At 47.0% G+C, this 25,034-nt stretch overlaps 1 protein-coding gene across 1 annotated transcript in view; it reads right to left on the bottom strand.

The window, feature by feature from the left end:
* The window catches only part of LOC120053414 (protein kinase C-binding protein NELL2-like), a 97,804-nt gene that overhangs the window by 24,231 nt on the left and 48,539 nt on the right, over positions 1–25,034 (bottom strand). The window contains exons 14-15 of the mRNA XM_039000537.1: positions 13,004–13,126; positions 12,404–12,499 (exon numbers count right to left, since the gene is read on the bottom strand). Coding sequence (XP_038856465.1) covers positions 12,404–12,499; positions 13,004–13,126 — 219 coding nt within the window. The remainder of the gene's footprint in view (positions 1–12,403; positions 12,500–13,003; positions 13,127–25,034) is intronic.

The raw sequence follows: 25,034 nt of genomic DNA, 5'->3' as shown, positions 1-25,034 counted from the left end.
TGACAAGGGCTTTTGGTTTGGGCGCAGACTCGACAGGAGAGTACGTAATCCCTTACGTTGAATGCCAGTGAGGACCACCTGAACGTACGGGCCAGAGGTTCGGTGGTTTGTGTAATGCCCGGATGTCCTAACCCCAAAGACGTGTGACACCATTGCATCAGTTGGGGTCTAACAGCTGCTGGTACGTAACTCCTCCCAGCTGGAGTCTCAGGAGGAGCCGGGTCTAAGGTTAGTGCTTCTTGTATGGCAGAGTGAACCTCCCACTGTACCGGTCCCGAAATGCAGGAGGAAGAGGAAGGAAGAATGGGTGTAGGGTCTGAGTTACTGGTTGGAAGGTCGAACTGGCGGGAGAGAGCATCAGCTTTTACGTTTTTCTTTCCAGGAATGTAAATAACATGAAAATGGAAGCATGTGAAGAAGAGAGCCCAGCAGGCTTGTCTGGAGTTTAACCTCTTGGCCCCTCTGATATATTCCATATTACGATGATCTGTTAGGACAAGAAAGGGATGTTGTGCGCCCTCCAACCAGTGGTGCCACTCGAGGGCCAGCTTGATGGCGAGGAGTTCTCTGTTCCCTACATCGTAATTCCTCTCAGCGGAGGATAACTTCCTGGAGAAGAAGGCACAGGGATGTGATTTTGGAGGTGTTCCCACCCGCTGAGAGAGTATGGCTCCTACTCCTACGTTGGGGGCGTGCTCCAAGATGAAAGGAAGGATCAGATCAGGTTGGCGAAGGACAGGAGCTGAGGTGAAGAGGTGTTTCAAGTTGTTGAAAGCAGTCAGGGCGGTATCAGTCCATTGAAGTGTCCGGGTCTTTTGGCTGGTAAGGGCAGTGAGGGGAACTGAAGTTCCAAATGAACCGGCAATAGTAGTTGGAGAACCCAATGAAATGTTGGAGTTCCTTAACGGTGGTGGGTTTGGGACAGTTACTGATGGCGGTGACTTTGTTCTCATCCATGCTGACCCCTTCAGGTGTCAGTACAAAACAGAGGAAGTTTACAGAGGTAACATGGAAGGTGCACTTTTCAGTCTTCACATAAAGGATATGGTCAAGGAGCCATTGAAGAACCTTTTGCACATGCTGTATGTGTTCCTTCAGGGAGTGGGAGTAAATCCGGATGTCATCAATGTAGATGATGAGAAAGCGGTTGATCACATCTTGGAAAATCTCGTTCAAAGGATTGGAAGACGGCGGGGGCGTTAGTAAGGCCGTAGGGCATGACCAGGTATTCGTAGTGCCCTCATGCGGTGATAAAGGCCGTCTTCCATTCGTCGCCTTCACGTATACGGACAAGGTTATATGCACTTCGCAGGTCGAGTTTTGTAGAGATGTTGGCACGGCCCACTTGTTCAAGGGTCACTGGGATCAGAGGAAGAGGGAAACGGTTCTTGACCATGATGTCATTCAGGGAACGGTAATCAATACATGGACGGAGACCACCGTCCTTTTTTCCAATGAAGAAGAAGCTGGACACAGCCGCGGAAGAAGGACGGATGAAACCGCTTGAGTGTTTCATCAATGTAGTTCTCCATTGCCTCATTTTCCGGGATAGATAGGGGGTAAACAGGGCCCGTCGGTGGGGACACTCCAAAGAGTAAGTCAATAGCACAGTCCCCTGGGCAATGTGGTGGCAGAGTGGAGGCCTTGATTTTGACGAAAACATTGCTGTACTGGGCGTATTCAGAAGGTATGGTGGGTGGCACTGGTGAAGCAGGTAGAAGACCAGGACAGTAGTTCACCTTGTCACCATAAGATGGCAGGGTCGTGACGATAAAGCCAGGGGTGTCCGAGGATGAGAGTTCCATGAGTTGAATGGTTTCGATGTGGAAGACTCCAATCTGAAGGGTGACGCTCTGTGTCAGGTGCGTAATGAAGCCTGTGCACAATGGCTGCCCGTCCAGGGTGTTATTCCTTAAGGGAGGGGTGACAGGTGTTAGATCAATGTCAAGCACTTGTACTAGCTGGTGATCGATAAAATTACCTGCTGCTCCCGACTCTATCAAGCCCTCTACATACTTAGTAACCCCCTTCACGGTTATCAATACTGGGATGGAGAATTGCTTCTGGGAGATATTTAGAAATAAGGACACGCCTTATTGCATGGCAGTGGAGGGATCCATATCTCTCCGTGGGGGGCGAACAGGGCAATGGCTGAGTAGATGATCGTTCCCTCCACAGTATAGGCAGAGCCCTTCTTGGATCCACCTTTGACGTTTGATACACGGGAGAGGAGCATGGCCCAACTGCATGGGCTCTGGAAGACTCGGACGGGATTACGGAATCATGGAAAGAGAAGGTTTCGGGTTCCTGGGTGGCAGAGTTCTTCGGCGGTGAGGTGGTCGATGGAGATGGACATACGAATGTATTGATTTAAATCCTGAAGGTCACCTCTACAGGCCAGCTCCGCCTGAAGTTCCCCGTTGAGCCCTCTTCGGTAGACGGTAAGTAAAGCAGCCTCACTCCATCCACTCCCTGCAGCCATGGTGCAGAACTCGAGGGCATACTCGGCAGCTGAATTGCGTCCTTGTTGAAGTTCTATGAAGGAGGTCTCCTATAGGACGACCGGAAGGAGAGTGATCGAATACCTCTGAAGAGGGTGTGGAAATGGGTCTCGGATCCGAGTTCTGTACTGTTGGCAGTCCATATGGCGGTGGCCCAATCCAGGGCTTTGCCTGTGAGTATAGACAACAAAATCCACCCTGCTCTTGTCAGTGGCGAAGTTAGTGGGGTTGTGATCAATGTATTTGCTGCATTGCATCAGAAATCCCTGACATTTCCCAGGTCTGTCATATTGTCCATGCATGGATATGAATGAAGGAGGGCTATGGGTTAGGAAACCTGGCATCGGAGGAGTAGGGATAGGCTGGCGGAGAAGATGGCAGATTTCCTCCATACGCTCCTCTTGCTGGGTTATGCGCCGCTGTAGCTCCGCTGAATCCATTCAGTTTTTGGGTGTAATGAATTACTCCCTGAGTAATGAATACTCAGGGTGAAAAATGTGTAGATTCACACGCAGTGCGCGGCAGGCGTTTATTTCGCCTTCGCAGAAGGCAGGAATCGTGGTCAACAGGCAGGCAATGATCATACACAGGTAGGCAAACAGGCAGGTGAATCAAAACTAGGACTGAAGGCTACAACTGATTCTAACAAACGAGCTAGGAAAAGGCTTAGTAGAGTCAAAATGAACAATACCTCACAAAGGCACAAACAGAATGAACTGAACTAAATAAGGAGCTGATGAGACCAGGTGAGTAACTAACACAGGTGACATCAATGAACAAAAATGAAAGCCTGGGCTACGTTCAAGAACACAAAGAAACAGTGCTACGTTCAAGAACACAACGAAACAGAACACAAGGTTGACTAAGAAAATAAATGCAGACCCTTACAGCCACCTTGTCACCTAAAATCATATGGTAACACCAAAAATAATAACCAGCCTTGAAATTAAGCATATTCTCTCGTCTCTCAGTCATAAAGTGAAATCTCTCATGATCTTTGCTGCCAGTGAATTTCAGTTGACAGAGCTTGGCATGCTTTGAAATAGAGAAGCGGCATGTGGTCTCAAGCCAGGATGGGGAAGGGGGGAAAAAACAATCTATTTAAATGATATTTTCTCCAATCTAACTGTATGAAATTGTTCAAAGAAAGATGGAGTTACTATTTATAACCAACCTAGAGGGAATGCAGTTCTAAATATACACAAATTGAACTATTTTCAGCGTATATTCATTCAAACTGTTCTGTTGCTATGCCTAAATGCCCTGCTATGGTGACAGGGGGTCACGTTTTCAATTAAACGTTTCACCCTCTACTTCCTTTATGTGACACCACAGCTGTCGATCACAATTACAACAAAGCACTTCCGAGGACTTTGTAAAATTGATGGTGGGTCTAAATATACCTTCTCAAACGACTGCTTCCTGTCACGTCAGAATTAGACTGCAAGGCACATGTGCAAGGCAGTGTACAAGGCACATGTGCAAGGCAGTGTGCAAGGCACATGTGTAAATTTCCCCTTACATCTTACAATTCATAATTTACCATCAAGAGCAATAACAATATGGGCGTTTCATGTGAAAATGACCTATTTCTGGTGAGAGGAAGGAAATTAACTGTATATGAATGCATAAGGTAGAATGACTGAATCACTATAAGCAGTGGCTGTGCCTGATTCAAGTCTGTGAATCATATTCTAGTACATCCTGGCCATAAATGGAATAATATTTCATTTTCAGTGAAAAACAATGGCTACCGAAAAAGAGAGCAATAGCGATGGAAACAGGGGGAGAGAAAGTGATAAACAAAGAAGGAAAGAAAGAACGAACGAAGGAACAAACGATAGAGGGAAGGAGGGAGGTGGAGGGAGAGAGCTGATGGGACAGACATGGTTATTTCTCTCGTTATGGTGAGCGACAGGCTTGAAACAAAGTCTCTATTTAAACAGCTCTCCAAAGGCACTCAACTACTTGGTTGATGTTTTCTCTTACCTTTCCTCCTATTTGTTACACTGCCACTTCCTCCTTCTCAACCGGATGGAAAATTACTGAGGATGGTAGCGGACTATATTGTCACTCCTATTTCCCATTAATTCTAAGCCTACAGTAAAGGGTGTGCCCTCGGACCGGGAGGAAAGCAAACACTGGGTGTAAAGGGTCCATATCAGGGGATATCTTTACAGGACAAGTTTTTGATATTCTAGAGAATACAGACCATTTCCAATGCATATTTTGAGTTTTGTGGATATGCACCTTATCCTGACAAATTCTGAATCCAGATGTATCTTTTACTCCGAATATCACATCTTGACATTTCCTATGGCCAGATATAGACTCATTCAATATCCTGAGATATGACAACCTATTTTCTCTCTTCATGTATGGATTTTACATGACTGGGAATACAGATACAGTGCATTCGGAAGTATTCAAACCCCTTGAATTTTTACATATTGTTATGTTACAGCCTTATTCTAAAATGGATTACATTGTTTTTTCCCCTCATCGACACACAATACCCTATAATGACAAAGCAAAAACAGGTTTAGACATTTTTGCAAATGTATTCAGACCCTTTACTCAGTACTTTGTTGAAGCACCTTTGGCAACGATTACAGCCTTGAGTCTTATTGGGTATGACGCTACAAGCTTTGCACACCTGTAATTGGGGAGTTTCTCCCATTCTTCTCTGCAGATCTTCTCAAGCTCTGTCAGGTTGAATGGGGAGCGTTGCTGCACAGCTATTATCAGGTCTCTCCAGAGATGTTCGATCAGGTTCAAGTCCGGGCTCTGGCTGGGCCACTCAATGATATTCAGAGACTTGTCCTGAATCCACTTCTGCGTTGTCTTGGCTGAGTGCTTAGGGTCGTTGTCCTGTTGGAAAGTGAACCTTCACCCCAGTCATATCCAGAGTGCTCTGGAGCAGGGTTTCATCAAGGATCTCTCTGTACTTTGCTCTGTTCATCTTTCCCTCAGTCCTAACTAGTTTCCCAGTCCTTGTCGCTGAAAAACATCCCCACGGCATGATGCTGCAACCACCATGCTTCACTGTAGGGATGGTGCCAGGTTCCCTCCAGTTGTGAAGCTTGGTATTCAGGCCAAAGAGTTCAATCTTGGTTTCATCAGACCAGAGTATGTTGTTACTCATGGTCTAGTCCTTAGGAAACTTTTCAGTATTTGTTTTATTATGTATTATTTCTTACATTGTCAGCCCAGAAAATCTTAAGTGTTATTACATACAGCCGGGAAGAACTGATTCCTGAGGCTGACCCAAAACAACGCCGCCGGAGGAGAGGGAGTTGGAGCGGTCTTCTAGTCAGACTTCGAAGGCGCACACCACCCACCGCTTCCGAGTATATTACTCGCTAATGTCCAGTCCCTAGATAACAAAGTTGACGAAATCAGGGTAAGGGTTGCTTTCCAGAGAGACATCAGGGATTGTAACATACTCTGTTTCACGGAAACATGTATATGATTATGGGCTTAAAAAAGACACCTGTACCATGTCAAATATAGAGTTTAAATGTATTCAATATTACACTTCATATACATCACAGAAGACTTTAATTAAATAAAATAAAAAATTGACATAGAAACACCCTAGTAATTTTTTGTTGTTGTATGTTTATTAATTATGAAATTGTGATAAATATGAATAACATTCCACCCATGAGGCCACTAGAGGGCTCTTTGGTCATTCGACTGCAGGAGAGGGCTACATAAACAACATTTATTTTTAGCAAAGATTTGCCTACATTTGCAATTTTGTGATGGGAGCTCTGGATTTGCTGTGCTGCATATTTTAAACAGAAAAAGATGTGCTTTGGAAATAGCAACTTGGATTAAATATGATGACGTTCGCCTTTCTGTGCTTTGTATAGCCTCCTACTGAATATGGTGCAAATGTATGCTCAGATATGTCACCATCATATGTGCAGAAGCATAATGATTTTCGGCACCTGAACAGGTAAAATCATTTGGTCACGGGGCATTTAATGAGTTGGATTTAGCCCATTTTCGATCAGACATGCGAGGATGAATATTACATATCATTTAAGGATATCTATTGAAGAAATTCAGTATTAAAAAAAATCATATACATAAATGATCAGGTAATGACTACAGATATGATACATTTCTGAAAATATGTAAGCGGGTGCACACGCATCAGGTGCGTGTCTTGAACATATCTCCCCTCAGATATCTCTCTGGACTCATACGGTAGCAGGGAGATTTCTGAAGTCCAGAGTGGACGCATGTAGAAACTGTCCCATTAAGGAGAATATCCTAGCTCTGTATATGAAAGTAAGGACATGAGTATCTGGAGCATGTCTACTCCTTACATCTATCTATATATTTCCGGATATCTAACATGTTATTAAATATATACCCTGATAAGACCGTTTGAGCCCAGTGAAAAGTAATTACACAACCAAAAAATAGCAAAGAGCCCTTTACTCGTTCAAACAGCCGACCAAAGCAGCCTGCTACCAACCTTTAGTAAACTTTTTAACCAGATACAATGCTATTTCACAGTAAATGTGTTAACTGACTTTCAGCACACTGACAAGGTAAAAATCTGTCATTCTGCCCCTGAACAAGGCACTGTTCCTAGGCCGTCACTGTAAATAAGAATTTGTTCTTAACTGACATGCCTAGTTAAATAAAGGTTAAATAAATGTTAAATATATATAAATGGGTTGGTTGATTAGCAACAAAACTGACGCGTGCGCAACTACGGGGAAAAACAGACGGATGGCTCAGATTGTTTTTTAACATGTAAACTATATTTAGTCTACAATGTTTTTTGAAAACATAACTAAAGTTCCACAATGAGCACTCAAATACATATTTACAGCTGTTGGTTAGCTAGCTAGCTAGCAGATGTTAGCCATAATAGCATAGATGCAAAATCAGTCAAAACACCTCAAAACGAGACATGGTATCAAGAACAAGATCAAATGAGCTGCAATGAGCCACTTACGATTCCCCACATGGAAGTTTCTTGTCATTGTTGCTAACTATCTGGCCGCTTTGAAGCGTGCACATCGTTTTCATGACATTGTCAGCTAACTCAACATGTACGCCACTGACACAAATGACTGATGATTGGCTGAAAGAATTGGCTAAAATAAGAAGATTGTGGAAGCAGTTATGTTAGACTTCAGTGCAGCTTTTGACATTTTCGATCATAGTCTGCTGAAAAAACCTTGTGTTATGGCTTCACATCCTCTGCCATATTGTGGATCGAGAGTTACCTATCTAACAGAACACAGAGAGTGTTCTTTAATGGAAGCCTCTCCAACATAATCCAGGTAGAATCAGGAATTCCTAAAGTAAACCAGGTAGAGTCTTGGCCCCTTACTTTGTTCATTTTTTACTAATGACCTACCACTAGCGTTGAGTAAAGCCTGTGTGTCTATGTACACTGATGACTCAACATTATACATGTCAGCTACCACAGCAAGTAAAATCACTGCAACACTTAACAAAGAGCTGTAGTCAGTTTTAGAATGGGTGGCTAGTATTACGGTAGTCCTAAACATATCAAAAACTAAAAGCATAGTATTTGGGACAAATTATTTGCTAAACCTTAATCCTCATTGTTACCGGCTTTGGTTTTCAAGGTTGGTTCTATTCAGGTGTGGACACACACTGATTTGAATCATTCTCATTGGTCAGGATGTGTTGCACCTGTCGCCTCATTAGTCAGTCGTTAGTCTCACCTGTTGAGGAGACTAAACTGCTTAGTGTAACACAAGATTGTAAACTGACATAGTCAAAACATTTTTTATGTAACAGTAACTAAGATGGGAAGAGGTCTGTCTGCTAACCATGTGTATGTGTGACAAATAACAATTGATTTGATTAGAAGATGTCTGGTCTGTCTGTCTGTCTGTCTGTCTGTCTGTCTGTCTGTCTGTCTGTCTGTCTGTCTGTCTGTCTGTCTGTCTGTCTGTCTGTCTGTCTGTCTGTCTTCCATGTTAATGAGGTCTGTAGTAACAAACTGTTTGTCTGCATCCGTCCTCCCATCCACCCTCCTGGTCGATGTGTCAGAGTGACCCCTGGGCTCCGGCTCTTCTGCTGTCTGGTCTGGTTTGTAACAGAACTGTGCTGTATCCTCTCCTCTCTTCCTCTAGTCAGGCAACAACTCTCATTTAATAGAGCCTAAAAAAAGCCTCAAATATGAAGTTACCTGAGGATGTTGAAAGGTTCATCAAGCGTGTTTAAGACCTTCCGGACCTTTCTTAAATGTAGAAAGGCGAGTATGTAAGTCTGAGTATGTAACTACTGTAATAGTAGAAAAATAACGAGCCTTGAATAGTTACAAGCTTTCCACCAGGTTGTTCTCCATATGTCGAGCAGAGTTGTTTCTATAGCACATCAATAACATCTAACACAAGCCCCTATTTCTTTATCTTGGTCCTTGAAGAACAATTTCAGTGTAAAGATGAGTCAAACAGAGGGAGTGAGACACTACACAACACCAAGATCACTCTTCTTTTGGCTGCTTTCATTGTCTTATTGTAACCACAGATAACTGCCGCCAAGGGCAACAATGGGTTGCCATTAGAGACTGAAGGCACAGTGGGCTATCAGAGTGGAGGAAAAAAACAACAATAAAGCCTAACAAGCTTGGAATGGCTTTGAATATAAATTAAGGGAGAAGGTAATAAGCTAAAAACAAAAGAAAGATGTAGTGTGTGTGTGTGTGTGTGTGTGTGTGTGTCTTCGCTCTGTGTTTTAGGACCTCACTCTCAGCTGTCACAGGCAGGTAGCTTGCCACTGTTCTGGAGGCAGTGTGTGTCCGGGGGGAGGGGTCTAAAAGCAGCACGGTGGGTTGGTTGGGGGAGCGGGCCGCTGTGAAAGCTTTTCCATGTTCAGTCACCAAGCCTTGCTCGACCTCGACTAGCCTTGCTCCCCAGGCTGGATGGATGGATGGAGCTCTCTCTCTCTCTCTTTCTCTCTGCTCATAAGCACATGAGCACTGACTCCTCCAGTCCATCCACTGACTGCCTGGTGAGGTCTCTGCAGAGGCCTCCAGAGGTTGCCTGGTTGCCCAAACTCCTTGCTCTAGCCAAACGCTGCGTCACGCCCATGGACGTTAGTTTCTTCTCCTCAATGAGCCTGGATCTGAGTACCACCAGACTATTTCCAGAAACCGATGGGTTTCATACGTGGGTAAAGCAGCGTTTAGAAAATGTGTCATTGGTGGGACCTCCCGAGTGGCGCGTAACTATAGACCCGGGTTCAATCCCAGGCTGTGTTGCAGCCGGCCGCGACTGGGGACCCCATGAGGCGGCGCACAATTGGCCCAGCGTCATCCGGGTTAGGGGAGGGTTTAGCCGGCCGGGATGTCCTTGTCCCATCGCACTCTAGCCACTCCTTGTGGCGGGCCGGGCGCATGCACGCTGACTTCGGTCGCCAGTTGTACTGTGTTTCCTCCGACACATTGCTGCGGCTGGCTTTCGGGTTAAGCGAGCAGTGTGTCAAAAAGCAGTGCGGCTTGGCAGTGTCGTGTTTTGGAGGACGCATGGCTCTCGACCTTTGCTTCTCCCGAGTCCGTACGGGAGTTGCAGTGATGGGACAAGACTGTAACCACCAATTGGATATCACAAAAAAGGGTGTAAAAAAGAATGCATCATTGGCTTTGATACTCTGATTGGTTAGAGATGATCAAATCGCTGATGTTTTGTGCAACATCCCTAATTTTGACGTCACCACAAATTACTTCAACTATGGCGTCTCAGACTGAATTATGTAGTGAACTTAGAGCAGCGGAAGAATTCAGTTTGAGTCGTCAGGCAACTCCAGAGGTGGCTCCAGCTATTTGTTGAGGGCACAATGGGCACGTGAGGACAGGAGCTGTCACAAGCCTGACGGGGCTGGAGACAGAGTGGAAAGGAGGGGAAGACTCTCAGAGGGGAAAGGAGGAGAGAAACAGATGCAGAGGTGGTGACAAAAGCCTTGTCACCTGAGGCACCCTCTCTGGGAATCTGTTTGAGTGTTTGTGTGTGAATTAAAATCAACGTTGATGATTAACTGTTGGGAAGGAAGGAGCCAAAAATTAATAGAGGCCTGAGCTCCACATCATCATCATTACTGTTTTCTCTCATTCTGTGATTAGATTGACAAAATCACTCTGCACCACAACTATTTGTTTGTCACTAATTAGGCTTTAAGCATTCTGTTCTAAACTGTTCTATTAAACAGAAAATACATTCTCACAATTCCATGTCCCCTGCTACTCACTATTGCTAGATCTACAGAACAGAAAATTGCAGATTCTACAGAGAAAACCTAGTGAAGGCAAAGCCCAGCCTAGTGAAGGTAATGAAATGGTTGAGAGCTCTGGCCATATCATTACTAGGGTACATGGTCATCAGAGCTGGTCTACTGCAGAGAGCAGATGGAGTGATAAGAGATCATGGTTATTATGCTCATAACACCAGCCAGCTTTCTAGCCTTCCCTTCAGCCGTCCTCAGCATCACAAAACAGGACAGAACAGCACCTTGAGAAAAGTAATTTACTTTAAGACAGGCAGTAAAAGGGTACGCCTCATAAAGGTCCTTTATGTGCAATCAATACCTGCACCAATGAGTAGGCAGCGGCTCAGCTCAGCAGATCTCGGTTTCTGTTCTGTCTGCCCTGTCTGAGAGCCTAAAGACAGTCTCAAACTTTAAGGCCCTGTTTTTTTATCAGCTTTCCATGTTGTCTTGTCCTGACAGCTATTCTCTATGTACGACAGGCTGAGAGCAAAGCATCTGTTGTATAGATCAGGGATACGGAGTGTTAAGCTGCTACATGAGCATGTCAACGCCGTTTCAACCTCTCCCCATGATGCTTACATATACACCACCGCAGATGGAAATATATACGAAAACAGATTACAAATGATAGACATCAATATAGGATGAGTTTGCTGCATAGTGGTAAATCTACAGTATAATGCTTGATGCACTATAATGCACAGTGCATCAGTGTTTGTGTGCTATTGTCATTTGAAAGTGAGAAAGTTTAAAGCCCTGTAAAAGAAAATGCCATACTGAATAATATCTGGTGTGATGCAGACAGTCATTCCCATAGTGCTGCGACTGCAGTTAAAATCCTCCAATGGCACATTGGAACAGATTACTATTTTATTAGTCACCACAGAACAGAACACATAGGTAATGAAGGAGGATGAACAGGGGAAATGGGGAAACTAAGAGCCATGTATTTATGGAAAACGGTTCTGGAGAAACTGAAGGTGGGTGCTTTTTGTGAATAGTTTCAAGTTTTAATGTCACAAGTACAGCGAAATGCCTTTCTTGCAAGCTCCAAATAACCCAGCTGGAGTATACTGAAAATATCTCAGTAATATCACATGCCATTTTTACTGTCAGAGTAAATAAAGACAGTCACCAAGTACAGACAGGGCCCGGTCAACACTTAAAATGGACAACAGTCTCATTTGATTGTCTCAGTCAAATGTATTCCAATTGAACACAAGACATTGGTTTTATTTTAAACAAGGATGCAGATGACTTAATGGACTCTTTCTGGTATGTCTAGAAAATGAAATAAACTCTGGCACCAAAGCGATGATAACACTGAAAGTATCCTCTTAAGATTTTATTTTCAGCAAGAGTGACTACTTTAACACTTATTTTTCTTAAAACATCTTAAAGCATTGTTGGTTAAGGGCTTGTAAGTAAGCATTTCACTGCCAGGTCTACACTTGTTGTATTCGGCGCATGTGACAATAACATTTGATTAAAAAAATCATATTTGATCCTTTGAAATACAAATCAAATCTATCTAAACAACTCCACACTTCACCTCTTCCCTCATACTTTCTATTCTGTAGTCTTGATGCAGTGTTTAAGTCAGAGGACTGCCGACTAGACAAAGGAAGTCTTACCTGTCTCACAGCTCTTCCCTGTGAAGCCTAGCTGGCAGATGCAGTTATTAGGGGAGATGCAGGTTCCTCCATTCTGGCACAGGCCATCACACATCGCTAGAGGAAGAACACAGGTACCACAAAGTCAGTATTCAACATTAATTTAGCTCAATTAACATTTGAATTAGGCCTAGAAAAAAAGGGTTACAAAAAGGTAAAAAAAAAGGATAACCCTTGTTGGTTCCAGGTAGAACACTTTGGGTTCCAGGTAAAACCATTTTGTGTTCCATGTAGAACCCTCTGTAGAAAGAGTTCTACCTGGAACCAAAAGTGTTCTACCTGGAACCAAAAAGGGTTATCCTATGGGGACAGCCAAAGAACCCTTTAAGGTTCTAGATAGAAAAAAAGATGGGGTCATTTTGCAATGTGATTACATTTTTCAAACTCATACCGCTTTTTTGATTAATTTATTTCAGTGAGATAAATTTAATATATATTTTAGAATTCATCCACTACTTGTTGGATGGTTAGTAATGGTCTATCCATTAGGGAAGGGGTACTAGAATGAAAAAGGACCCTATCTGTACTGTATCTGTGTGGGTCTGGTCAGTAGGATCTCACCTTTGCAGATGGTACCGTTGCCAGTGTATCCCGGCTTACAAGAGCAGCTGTGTCCCCCCACCGTATTGAAACAGAGGGCATTCTGGGCGCAGCTGTGCAGTCCGCTCACACACTCATCATGCTCTGGAACAGCAAAACAAACACAGTTCAATCATTCCATAACAGCACCTTTAAGACCTGAACTAAACTTCACCTTACACAGGTCAATCATTCCATAACAGCACTTTTAAGACCTGAACTAAACTTCACCTTACACAGGTCAATCATTCCATAACACCTTTAAGACCTGAACTAAACTTCACCTTACACAGGTCAATCATTCCATAACACCTTTAAGACTTGAACTAAACTTCACCTTACACAGGTCAATCATTCCATAACACCTTTAAGACTTGAACTAAACTTCACCTTACACAGGTCAATCATTCCATAACACCTTTAAGACTTGAACTAAACTTCACCTTACACAGGTCAATCATACCATAACAGCACCTTTAAGACCTAAACAAAACGTTTCCTTACACAGGTCAATCACACCTTAACCGCAGGAAGCAGAGAGAGGCAGACACACACTATCATCAGTACCAAGCCGAACACAGGGAGATCTTTATCCCACAGACACACAGGAATAAATCTATTCTGTGTGGACCGTTCCAGAGGGTTCAATTTTATTGGTCGCATACACATATTTAGCAGATGTTATTGTGGGTGTAGAGAACTACTACTTCGTGATAAGTATTTGCTTACTGTGTACAACTTAAGGCAGTTGGTTACTAAACTTTTGGTGTTGCGTTGTGATCTTCCAAAAACGACTGGAAACTTACTGTGTACCTTTATAGAAGCAAAACAAAACTTCAGTTATGACTCAGTATCTAGAATGACACAAAAAGTCAGGTCTCAAAGGACCCAAACCTGTCATTGGTTATCCAACTCCTTTTGGCAGAGAGAATGTTCTAGTCCTGATTGAGTCTGCTCTGCACTGAGCACTGAGATGACATGACACTATTACACCAGTAATAGTTGACCACTTCTATCAATAATACCAGATGAAAAACTATGGTGCATAACATTGTATTGCTTATCTCTGGGTAACACTTCTTCCATTTGTTAGTGGATTTCTGGGCCATCCAAAGCCTGGCATCAAGTCCTCTTTGCTGTGGTCACACATGTTCATACACCAACCGACTAGCTCTCAGGAGTCTTACTAAACAATAACAATAAAGTACAGTATTAATATATTGTGCTTTTCTCCTAATTAGTGGAAGTATTTTTTCTGTAGTTGTTGGACTTCTATTGTGTAATACAGCAAAAACCAAACGGCCCTCAAACTGAACGTCTTACTATCTGAGAACAAGAACGTATCTGAATGAGAATGCGTGCCACGGGAGAGACCTAAGCTACATCCATTTCATTGTCATCATCCCATCCATTACATTTCCTGAACAGTATCAGGCTCAAACAAATTGAAAGTGATGAGGTGTTGAGCTTCTCCTTTGAGGGTATAATGTCTATATTACAGAGTCAAGAACATGGAGGAACACCGGTCCTGCTGCTCTATCACACCTGCTGATGTCCTGCATTAAAACCTGCTCTGAGTCCCCACTGAGGCAGCATATAGTATGAGTCCCAAATGGCACCCGTTTCCCTACAAAGTGCACTACTTTTGACCAGAACCCTATGGGACCTGGTCAAAAGTAGTGCACTTTATAGGGAACAGGGTGTCGTATGAGATGCAGATAGCATATAAAACTAACAGAAGGGGAGAGTAAAAACAGAGAGGAGATTTGCCCAAGGTCACATCTGTCTATGCCTGCCGGGCAGGGGAGTTGTATGCCATCACTCTGAATCGACAGGATGGAGAAATTGGCAGACTAGGTGCATGTGTGTGTGTGTGTGTCTGCGACGAGGTTATCCTTCCTGTGTGTGTGTGTGTGTGTGTGTGTGTGTGTGTGTGCGCGTACAGTACATGTGTCTGCGTGCGTCCATCTTTGTATGTGTGTGCCTCTGCCTCCTGTGTAGGGGTTTTTCTTCTTGACTAGTGCTGCTCATGCTGCAGACAGATAAACAATCAATTATGTACAGGCTGTCACTAGGGAGCCCTCTGTAGCGTGCTACAGCAGACTGACTGGAGCCTCAGCCCAGCCTGGAGCCAACTCAGCCTTTGTCCAACAATTTGACCGACACACTGTAACTAAAACTGCATTAGGCCGTGGTAATACAGTCACTGTATCAGTTAATACTGTCACTGCATCTAGAACTACTTATAAACTCATGGAGAACTCACTGATCTTTATGGAAAATGGAGGCATTCTGGGTCTTCACAGGAATACCATAATTACAGTTCTAAATGTGAAGGCTGTGCTGAAATAGCAGTGTCTGTTTTCCATCTTTGGGAGAGTATCAAAGTCATCATAAGATGCAATATCTGAGATAAAGGGAGATATAATAGAGTGGGAACAAAGCGTGAAAGGATGGGGAGGAGAGACGGGGGTCAAGGCCCACTGTTTTCCCATAATCCTCTATGTCTGCCAGGCCCTTTGACTTCACACAGTGGAAGTTATCCTTTCTAATCCCCACTGCCACACCGCCGCCCTCCCTTCATATCCACCTCCGCCCTCCCTTCATCCCCACCTCCGCCCTCCCCTCATCCCCACCTCCGCCCTCCTCATCCCCACCTCCTCCGTCCCTTCATCCCCACCTCCGCCCTCCCTTCATCCCCCCCTCCGCCCTCCCTTCATCCCCACCTCCGCCCTCCCTTCATCCCCACCTCCGCCCTCCCTTCATCCCCACCTCCGCCCTCCCTTCATATGCACCTCCGCCCTCACTTCATCCCCACCTCCGCCCTCACTTCATCCCCACCTCCGCCCTCCCTTCATATAGACCTCCGCCCTCCCTTCATATACACCTCCGCCCTCCCTTCCTATACACCTCCGCCCTCCCTTCCTATCCACCTCCGCCCTCCCTTCATATCCATCTCCGCCCTCCCTTCATCCCCACCCCCGCCCTCACTTCATCCCCACCTCAGCCCCCCCTTCATCCCCACCTCATCCCCACCTCAGCCCTCCCTTCATCCCCACCTCAGCCCTCCCTTCATCCCCACCTCCGCCCTCCCTTCATCCCCACCTCAGCCCTCCCTTCATCCCCACCTCAGCCCTCCCTTCATCCCCACCTCAGCCCTCCCTTCATCCCCACCTCAGCCCTCCCTTCATCCCCACCTCAGCCCTCCCTTCATCCCCACCTCAGCCCTCCCTTCATCCCCACCTCAGCCCTCCCTATAATCCCCACATCAGCCCTCCCTATAATCCCCACATCAGCCCTCCCTTCATATCCACCCCCGCCCTCCCTTCATCCCCACCTCCGCCCTCCCTTCATATCCACCTCCGCCCTCCCTTCATCCCCACCTCCGCCCTCCCTTCATCCCCACCTCCGCCCTCCCTTCATCCCCACCTCAGCCCTCCCTTCATCCCCACCTCCGCCCTCCCTTCATATCCACCTCCGCCCTCCCTTCATCCCCACCTCAGCCCTCCCTTCATCCCCACCTCAGCCCTCCCTTCATCCCCACCTCAGCCCTCCCTTCATCCCCACCTCAGCCCTCCCTTCATCCCCACCTCAGCCCTCCCTTCATCCCCACCTCAGCCCTCCCTTCATCCCCACCTCAGCCCTCCCTTCATCCCCACCTCAGCCCTCCCTTTATCCCCACCTCAGCCCTCCCTTCATCCCCACCTCAGCCCTCCCTTCATCCCCACCTCCGCCCCCCCTTCATCCCCACCTCTGCCCTCCCTTCATCCCCACCTCCGCCCTCCCTTCATATGCACCTCCGCCCTCCCTTCATATGCACCTCCGCCCTCACTTCATCCCCACCCCCGCCCTCACTTCATCCCCACCTCCGCCCTCCCTTCATATACACCTCCGCCCTCCCTTCCTATACACCTCCGCCCTCCCTTCATATCCACCTCCGCCCTCCCTTCATCCCCACCCCCGCCCTCACTACATCCCCACCTCAGCCCCCCCTTCATCCCCACCTCATCCCCACCTCAGCCCTCCCTTCATCCCCACCTCAGCCCTCCCTATAATCCCCACCTCAGCCCTCCCTATAATCCCCACCTCAGCCCTCCCTTCATCCCCACCTCAGCCCTCCCTTCATCCCCACCTCCGCCCTCCCTTCATATCCACCTCCGCCCTCCCTTCATCCCCACCTCCGCCCTCCCTTCATCCCCACCTCCGCCCTCCCTTCATCCCCACCTCAGCCCTCCCTTCATCCCCACCTCAGCCCTCCCATCATCCCCACCTCAGCCCTCCCTTCATCCCCACCTCAGCCCTCCCTTTATCCCCACCTCAGCCCTCCCTTCATCCCCACCTCAGCCCTCCCTTCATCCCCACCTCAGCCCTCCCTTCATCCCCACCTCAGCCCTCCCTTTATCCCCACCTCAGCCCTCCCTTCATCCCCACCTCAGCCCTCCCTTCATCCCCACCTCCGCCCTCCCTTCATCCCCACCTCAGCCCTCCCTTCATCCCCACCTCAGCCCTCCCTTCATCCCCACCTCAGCCCTCCCATCATCCCCACCTCAGCCCTCCCTTTATCCCCACCTCAGCCCTCCCTTTATCCCCACCTCAGCCCTCCCTTCATCCCCACCTCAGCCCTCCCTTCATCCCCACCTCAGCCCTCCCTTCATCCCCACCTCAGCCCTCCCTTCTTCCCCACCTCCGCCCTCCCTTCATATCCACCTCAGCCCTCCCTTCATCCCCACCTCAGCCCTCCCTATAATCCCCACCTCAGCCCTCCCTTCATCCCCACCTCCGCCCTCCCTTCATATCCACCCCCGCCCTCACTTCATATCCACCCCCGCCCTCACTTCATATCCACCCCCGCCCTCCCTTCATATCCACCCCCGCCCTCCCTTCATATCCACCTCCGCCCTCCCTTCATCCCCACCTCCGCCCTCCCTTCATCCCCACCTCCGCCCTCCCTTCATCCCCACCTCAGCCCTCCCTTCATCCCCACCTCAGCAATCCCTTCATCCCCACCTCAGCCCTCCCTTTATCCCCACCTCAGCCCTCCCTTCATCCCCACCTCAGCCCTCCCTTCATCCCCACCTCCGCCCTCCCTTCATCCCCACCTCCGCCCTCCCTTCATCCCCACCTCCGCCCTCCCTTCATCCCCACCTCCGCCCTCACTTCATCCCCACCTCCGCCCTCCCTTCCTATACACCTCCGCCCTCCCTTCCTATACACCTCCGCCCTCCCTTCCTATACACCTCCGCCCTCCCTTCCTATACACCTCCGCCCTCCCTTCCTATACACCTCCGCCCTCCCTTCCTATACACCTCCGCCCTCCCTTCCTATCCACCTCCGCCCTCCCTTCATCCCCACCCCCGCCCTCACTTCATCCCCACCTCAGCCCCCCCTTCATCCCCACCTCAGCCCCCCCTTCATCCCCACCTCATCCCCACTTCAGCCCTCCCTTCATCCCCACATCCGCCCTCCCTTCATCCCCACCTCAGCCCTCCCTTCATCCCCACCTCAGCCCTCCCTTCATCCCCACCTCAGCCCTCCCTTCATCCCCACCTCAGCCCTCCCTTCATCCCCACCTCAGCCCTCCCTTCATCCCCACCTCAGCCCTCCCTTCATCCCCACCTCAGCCCTCCCTTCATCCCCACCTCAGCCCTCCCTTCAGCCCCACCTCAGCCCTCCCTCAGCCCTCCCTTTATCCCCACCTCAGCCCTCCCTTCATCCCCACCTCCGCCCTCCCTTCCTCCCCACCTCCGCCCTCCCTTCATCCCCACCTCCGCCCTCCCTTCATCCCCACCTCCGCCCTCCCTTCATATCCACCTCCGCCCTCCCTTCATATCCACCTCCGCCCTCCCTTCATATCCACCTCCGCCCTCCCTTCATATCCACCTCCGCCCTCCCTTCATATCCACATCCGCCCTCCCTTCATATCCACCTCCGCCCTCCCTTCATCCCCACCTCCGCCCCCTTCATCCCCACCTCAGCCCTCCCTTCATCCCCACCTCCGCCCTCCCTTCATCCCCCCCCCCGCCCTCACTTCATCCCCACCCCCGCCCTCCCTTCATATCCACCTCCACCCTCACTTCATCCCCACCTCCACCCTCCCTTTCTCCTTCCTTTCTTCCCTCCCTCCCTCCTTTCTTACTGCCTCTGAGACCAAGGCCGGATTGGTCATCATCGGATAAGAGCGGGGTCACACACCTCACATCCCATCACACACACCTCAGGACAGCAGCCCTCTAATAACATTCAAAGGCAACTCATCTTTAGGAGTGAGGAGCACTCCCCAGACACTTTGGGGAGGGAGGAAGAGAGGAGGGCTATCTTGACCTTCAAGATCAAGGCTAAAATGATAGTCAGAGAGCAGGGGAAAGTTGGGTTGCTCCTTTCTGTCCTGACTCTATTCGACATTGACCAGCTGGGATGTTAAATAGTGACCCCCTTCACTGTGGGGTGTTTTATGTAAATACCATGTTCACTTGAACCCAGAACCTCATGATGTTACTATAGAAAATCTCTCTGGGTTTAGCCTTTTAATCCAGAATTACTGTTACTAGAGTAACTCAATTAAATAAGTGTATTCTTTCTTAATCACTATGTGGACTAGTATAGATACATGCACTTATGGAAAAACAATATAATTAGGCTACCTGTGCATTATTTCTGCTGAGGTTTGCAATCTAGTAATTGCTCGAATCCACGGAGAATAATAAAGATCCTCATATTGAATAAGTTATTCTAATGGACATGGGAGATATTACATTTTGTGTTTTCTTGAGCTGGTGCTATATTTCCTTTCTAAGCCACGTGGGGAATAGCCCATTCCCTCTGGATCCTGTTCAGACAGAAACAGATGTTTGATTGCTATTAATAATGAATAGAACCCCATAGCTACCTTAGCAAAGGGCCCCTATCGCTAACATATCACAGTACAACAGGAATGGGCGAGATGGCATACTCTGGAAATAAACATGAATCTTGTCGGAGGCAGTGCCTTGTGTATGTGCTCTAATAAGATTGTGTCGGTTTGATTTGATTTAGCCACATATGGGTCCATCGGACAAGTTTTGAATTAAGTACAATTTAACCATAATTCATCTTTTTAATATCAGATAAGAGGTGGAGTGTGGCTCTATATGAGCGATTCTATATCATGAGGCAATGCTTGTGAATATACACTGATAGTCCAATAACCCAGAGAGAGATTACGACAGTAATTTGACTGTACTGTAGCAGGCAGAAAGTCATTACATCAGGCCCCCTGAATACACCTCGGTTTAATCATGATGCATAACAGAGGTGTGCATGGCTCTGACTTGAAGGCATTTTAATAAGATTCTATTTAAAATACAGAGACACAACTTAATCCACTGGGCTGCAGTATTAATCTTCATTGTAAATCGGTGAAACTAATGGGTTGCAGGATAGGAGACAAATGAATAGGAGACTACATCCGGCTCTAAGATGCATAGAAATATAACTGTGAGTGGAATGTAATTCAGGGTGTGTCTAAGGAGAACTAACACTAGAGAAAAGACTGAGTACCCAAGGTGTGTGTCTCTTCTTCACTGAATAAATAAGAGAACAAAAAAGTGTGAGATGAGTGATAATTCTCATGATTATTCCTTCTGAAACATTCCTTAAATATCTACTGACAGCCTCACCACCTCCATTCCCATATCCTCTTCTGTTTCCTGTTCCCATCAACAAGGGGAAACCCACCATTGGCATAGTTGTGGCAGTCAGGAAATGTAAAAAATCTGCTGTGTTGTTGCATTGTCTTGGTGTGTCTTACAGACTCTTACTGCTTTAAGTCAAACCCAGAAGCTCAGAGGGGAAGGAGGGGGAGGGGGGGGGGGGGGGGGGGGGGGGGGGGAGCAGCGTTGCAGCAGGCCCGAATCCTTTCTCTGGCTATGTCCCAAATGCACCATATTCCCTATATAGTGCACTACTTTTGACCAGAGCCCTATGGGCCCTCCCTATGGGCCCTGGTCAAAAGTAGTGCACTATAAAGAGAATAGTGTGCCATTTGGGATGCAACCCTCTTTCTGGCACGTCTCAGCCAGGCAGGCTGCTCCTTTACTATGCATTCTACCTCCTCTTCTCTCTGTCTCCTCTCCTCCGTGCTGAGTTAGTTTGAATTAGTGGTAATTGCTTTTTTAATTACAGACGAAGAGGAAATTCTTTGTGTCCCCCTCAGAGACGACACACACAGGGATCTACTTAGCCTCATAACTCGCACTGTAATGCACTCACAGCGAACATGACGACCATGCTACATACTGTATCTATGCGTATACCATTGAGTCATCTTTACAACTGGAAGGAGACATGGGCCTGCTGTTCAGTAACAATATTAGTCATGATGTTATTTTAAATATTTGATTTCTTTCTTTATCTTTGTGATATTGTTTATTGTGAAACGTAAGACTGATTAAAATGACTAATGGAACAATGGTGGTTCGTCAACAGTTTGTGGGTCATCAAGAAGTCAGGGCCATAATCAAATGATCTTCATTAAAGCCTGAGTGTAGTCACAAAGGTCTACTCAAGTTCAAGTAGTGTATTTGCCATTTATCTATTCAAGGTCTGCACCTACATATGACATCCATGGTAAAAACATGGACTTTAGAAGAAATTGTAAGCTTTTTAGCTGCAGTATCATTCTCTTCTGAAAACCACAAACTTTATTGATGCAAACTTAGTAAATATTTCCCAAAGTCTGTTTCTTCAACTCACTGCCTGAAACAATCTAAGGGAACACAACTCTAAGGGTAGCTCTACAGAAAAAGAGTGCTTGTGTCAGTAGTAACTGTGTCACCATGTGGCATTTCAATCTGGTGTGAAGAGAACTGGCTGACCTGAACATGGAGGGCTACAGTACTGCTGACAGAGAAACAGAACAGGGAAGAACAGAGGAGAAGAAAGATGAGGAATCTTGCTTGCAGTCTTTTTATATTGAACAAAAATATATATAAATATATGGAAAGTGTTGGTTCCATCTGTCATGAGCTGAAATAAAAGATCCCAGAAATGTTCCATAAGCAAAAAAAGCTTATTTATCTCAAATCTTGTGAACAAATTAGTTTACATCCGTGTTGGTGAGCATTTCCCCTTTGCCACGATAATCCATCCACTTGACAGGTGTGGCATAGGTCACTCTAAAATGTGCAGTTTGTCACACACCACAATGCCACAGATGTCTCAAGTTGAGGGAGCATGCAATTGTAATGCTGTCTGCAGGAATGTCCACCAGAGATGTTGCCAGAGAATTTAATGTTAATTTCTCTACCATAAGCCACCTCCAATGTCGTTTTAGAGAATTTGGGGTAGAGTATGTCCAACTGGCCTCACAACTGCAGACCACTTGCAACCACGCCAGCCCAGGACGTCCACATCCGGCTTCTTCACTTGCGGGATCGTCTAAGACCAGCCACCTGGACCGCTGATGGAAATGAGGAGTATTTCTGTCTGTAATAAAGCCCTTTTGTGGGGAAAAACTAATTCTGATTGGCTGGGCCTGGCTCCCAAGTGGGTGAGCCTATACCTTCCCAAGCCAACCCATGGCTGTGCCCCTGCCCAATCATGTGAAATCCATAGATTACGGCCTAATGAATTTATTTCAATTGACTGATTTCCTTACATGAACTGTAACTCAGTAAAATCGTAAAATTGTTGCATGTTGCGTTTATATTGTTGTTCAGTATAGATTGACTTGGCTGCCGCTTCTCCCTCCCCACTCTAACTGTCACATGCACGCCCTGCCTGCTCTAATTTGTTCAACTGATATAGCGCTTTCAAAGAATCTCAAAGCGATTCAAGTCACATGCGCCAAGTCACATGCGCCGAATACAACAGGCGTAGTAGACCTTACAGTGAAATGCTTACTTACGAGCCCCGAACCAACAATGCAGTTTCAAAAAATACAGATAAGAATAAGAGATAACAGTAACAAGTAATTAAATAGCAGCAGTGAAATAACAATAGCGAGACCATATATAGGGGGGTACCGATACAGAGTCAATGTGCGGGTGCACTGGTATTTGAGGTTGTATGTACAAGTCGGAAGTTTACATACACTTAGGTTGGAGTCATTAAAGCTCGTTTAACTTGTTAACAAACTATAGTTTTGGCAAGTCAGTTAGGACATCTACTTTGTGCATGGCCTACCTTCAAACTCAGTGCCTCTTTGCTTGACATCATGGGAAAATCAAAAGAAATCAGCCAAGACTTCATAAAAAATATTTTGACCTCCACAAGTCTGGTTCATCCTAGGGAGCAATTTCCAAACGCCTGAAGGTACCACGTTCATCTGTACAAACAATAGTACACAAGTATAAACAGCATGGGACCACGCGGCCGTCATATCGCTCAGGAAGGAGACGCGTTCTGTCTCCTAGAAATGAGCGTACTTTGCTGCGAAAAGTGCAAATCAATCCCAGAACAACAGCAAAGGACCTTGTGAAGATGCTGAAGGAAACAGGTACAAAAGTATCTATATCCACAGTAAAACAAGTTCTATATCGACATAACCTGAAAGGCCGCCCCGCAAGGAAGAAGCCACTGCTCCAAAACCGCCATAAAAAAGCCAGACTACGGTTTGCAACTGCACATGGGGACAAAGATGGTGTCACACCCTGGCCTCTGTTATATTGATTTTCTTTATTAGTTTAGTTAGGTCAGGGTGTGACATGGGAAGTTTGTGTGTTTTGTCTAGTTTAGGGTGTTTGTATTGTATAGGGGGTTTTGTTGAGTGTATGGGGTTGGGTTTAGTATAGTTGTCTAGGCAAGTCTATGGTTGCCTGAATGGTTCTCAATCAGAGACAGCTGTCATTCATTGTCTCTGATTGGGAGCCATATTTAAGGCAGCCATAGACAGTAGGCTTTCGTGGGTAATTGTCTATGTTGAACGTTAGTAGCTTGTGTGTGCACTTTCGTTTATTAGCTTCACGGTCGTTTATTGTTTTGTTAGTTTTGTAAGAGTGTTTCGTTTCGTGTTACGTCTTAATCTAATAAAAGGAAGATGTATTTCTCTCACGCTGCGCCTTGGTCCACTCATTATCCTCAAGACGATCGTGACAGAATTACCCACCAAACAAGGACCAAGCAGCGTGATTCAAGGCAGCAGCAGCAAACGCAGGATTACAGGAATTGGGAGGAAATTCTGGACAGCGGAGGACCCTGGGCACAACCGGGAGAATATCGCCGCCCCAAAGCTGAGCTGGAGGCAGCGAAAGCAGAGAGGCGCCGGTATGAGGAGCTAGCACGGCAGAGCGGCTGGCAACCCCAAAAATTTCTTGGGGGGGGGGCTCTCGGGGAGTGTAGCTGGGTCAAGTAGGAGACTTGATCCAGCTCCCCGTGCTTACTGTGAGGAGCCGAAGATGGAACCAGAGCCAGTCGAGGTGGAATTGGAGGTGAGTAAGGGGAGTGAAGCTGAGACTGTGGATGAATTAATGGGGAAATTGGAGGAGAGCGAAATGAGGGAAGTGCTGTTGTGGAGCATAAAGCACCGCATCCTCTTGAAGGAGCGTGTGCGGGATTTGATGTCACCGGGAACAGCTCTCCATACTCGTCCTGAGGTGCGTGCTAGCCGTCTGGTTAAGACAGTGCCTACACCACGCACCAAGCCTCCTGTGCGTCTCCAGAGCCCTGTTCCTCCTCCCCGCACTAGCCCTATGGTGCGTGTCTCCTGCCCATTACCACCAGTGCCTACACCACGCACCAAGCCTCCTGTGCGTCTCCAGAGTCCTGTGCGTCCTGTTGCTGCTCCCCGCACTAGCCCTGAGATGCGTGTCCCCAGCCCGGTACCACCAGTTCCGGCACCACGCACTAGGCCTAATGTGCGTCTCCAGAGCCCTGTACGCACTGTTCCTTCTCCCCGCACTCGCCCTGAGGTGCGTGCCCTCAGTCCGGTACCACCAGTTCCGGCACCACGCACCAGGCCTATAGTGCGCTTTGAGAAACCAGTGTGCCCTGTTCCTGCTCCCCGCACTAGCCCTATGGTGCGTGTCTCCTGCCCATT

This window comes from Salvelinus namaycush, chromosome 9 (genome assembly GCF_016432855.1).
Source record: "Salvelinus namaycush isolate Seneca chromosome 9, SaNama_1.0, whole genome shotgun sequence".
NCBI classification, from domain to species: domain Eukaryota; kingdom Metazoa; phylum Chordata; class Actinopteri; order Salmoniformes; family Salmonidae; genus Salvelinus; species Salvelinus namaycush.
The sequence above is the reverse complement of the archived record's forward strand: the minus strand, read 5'-3'. Positions and strand labels throughout refer to the sequence as shown.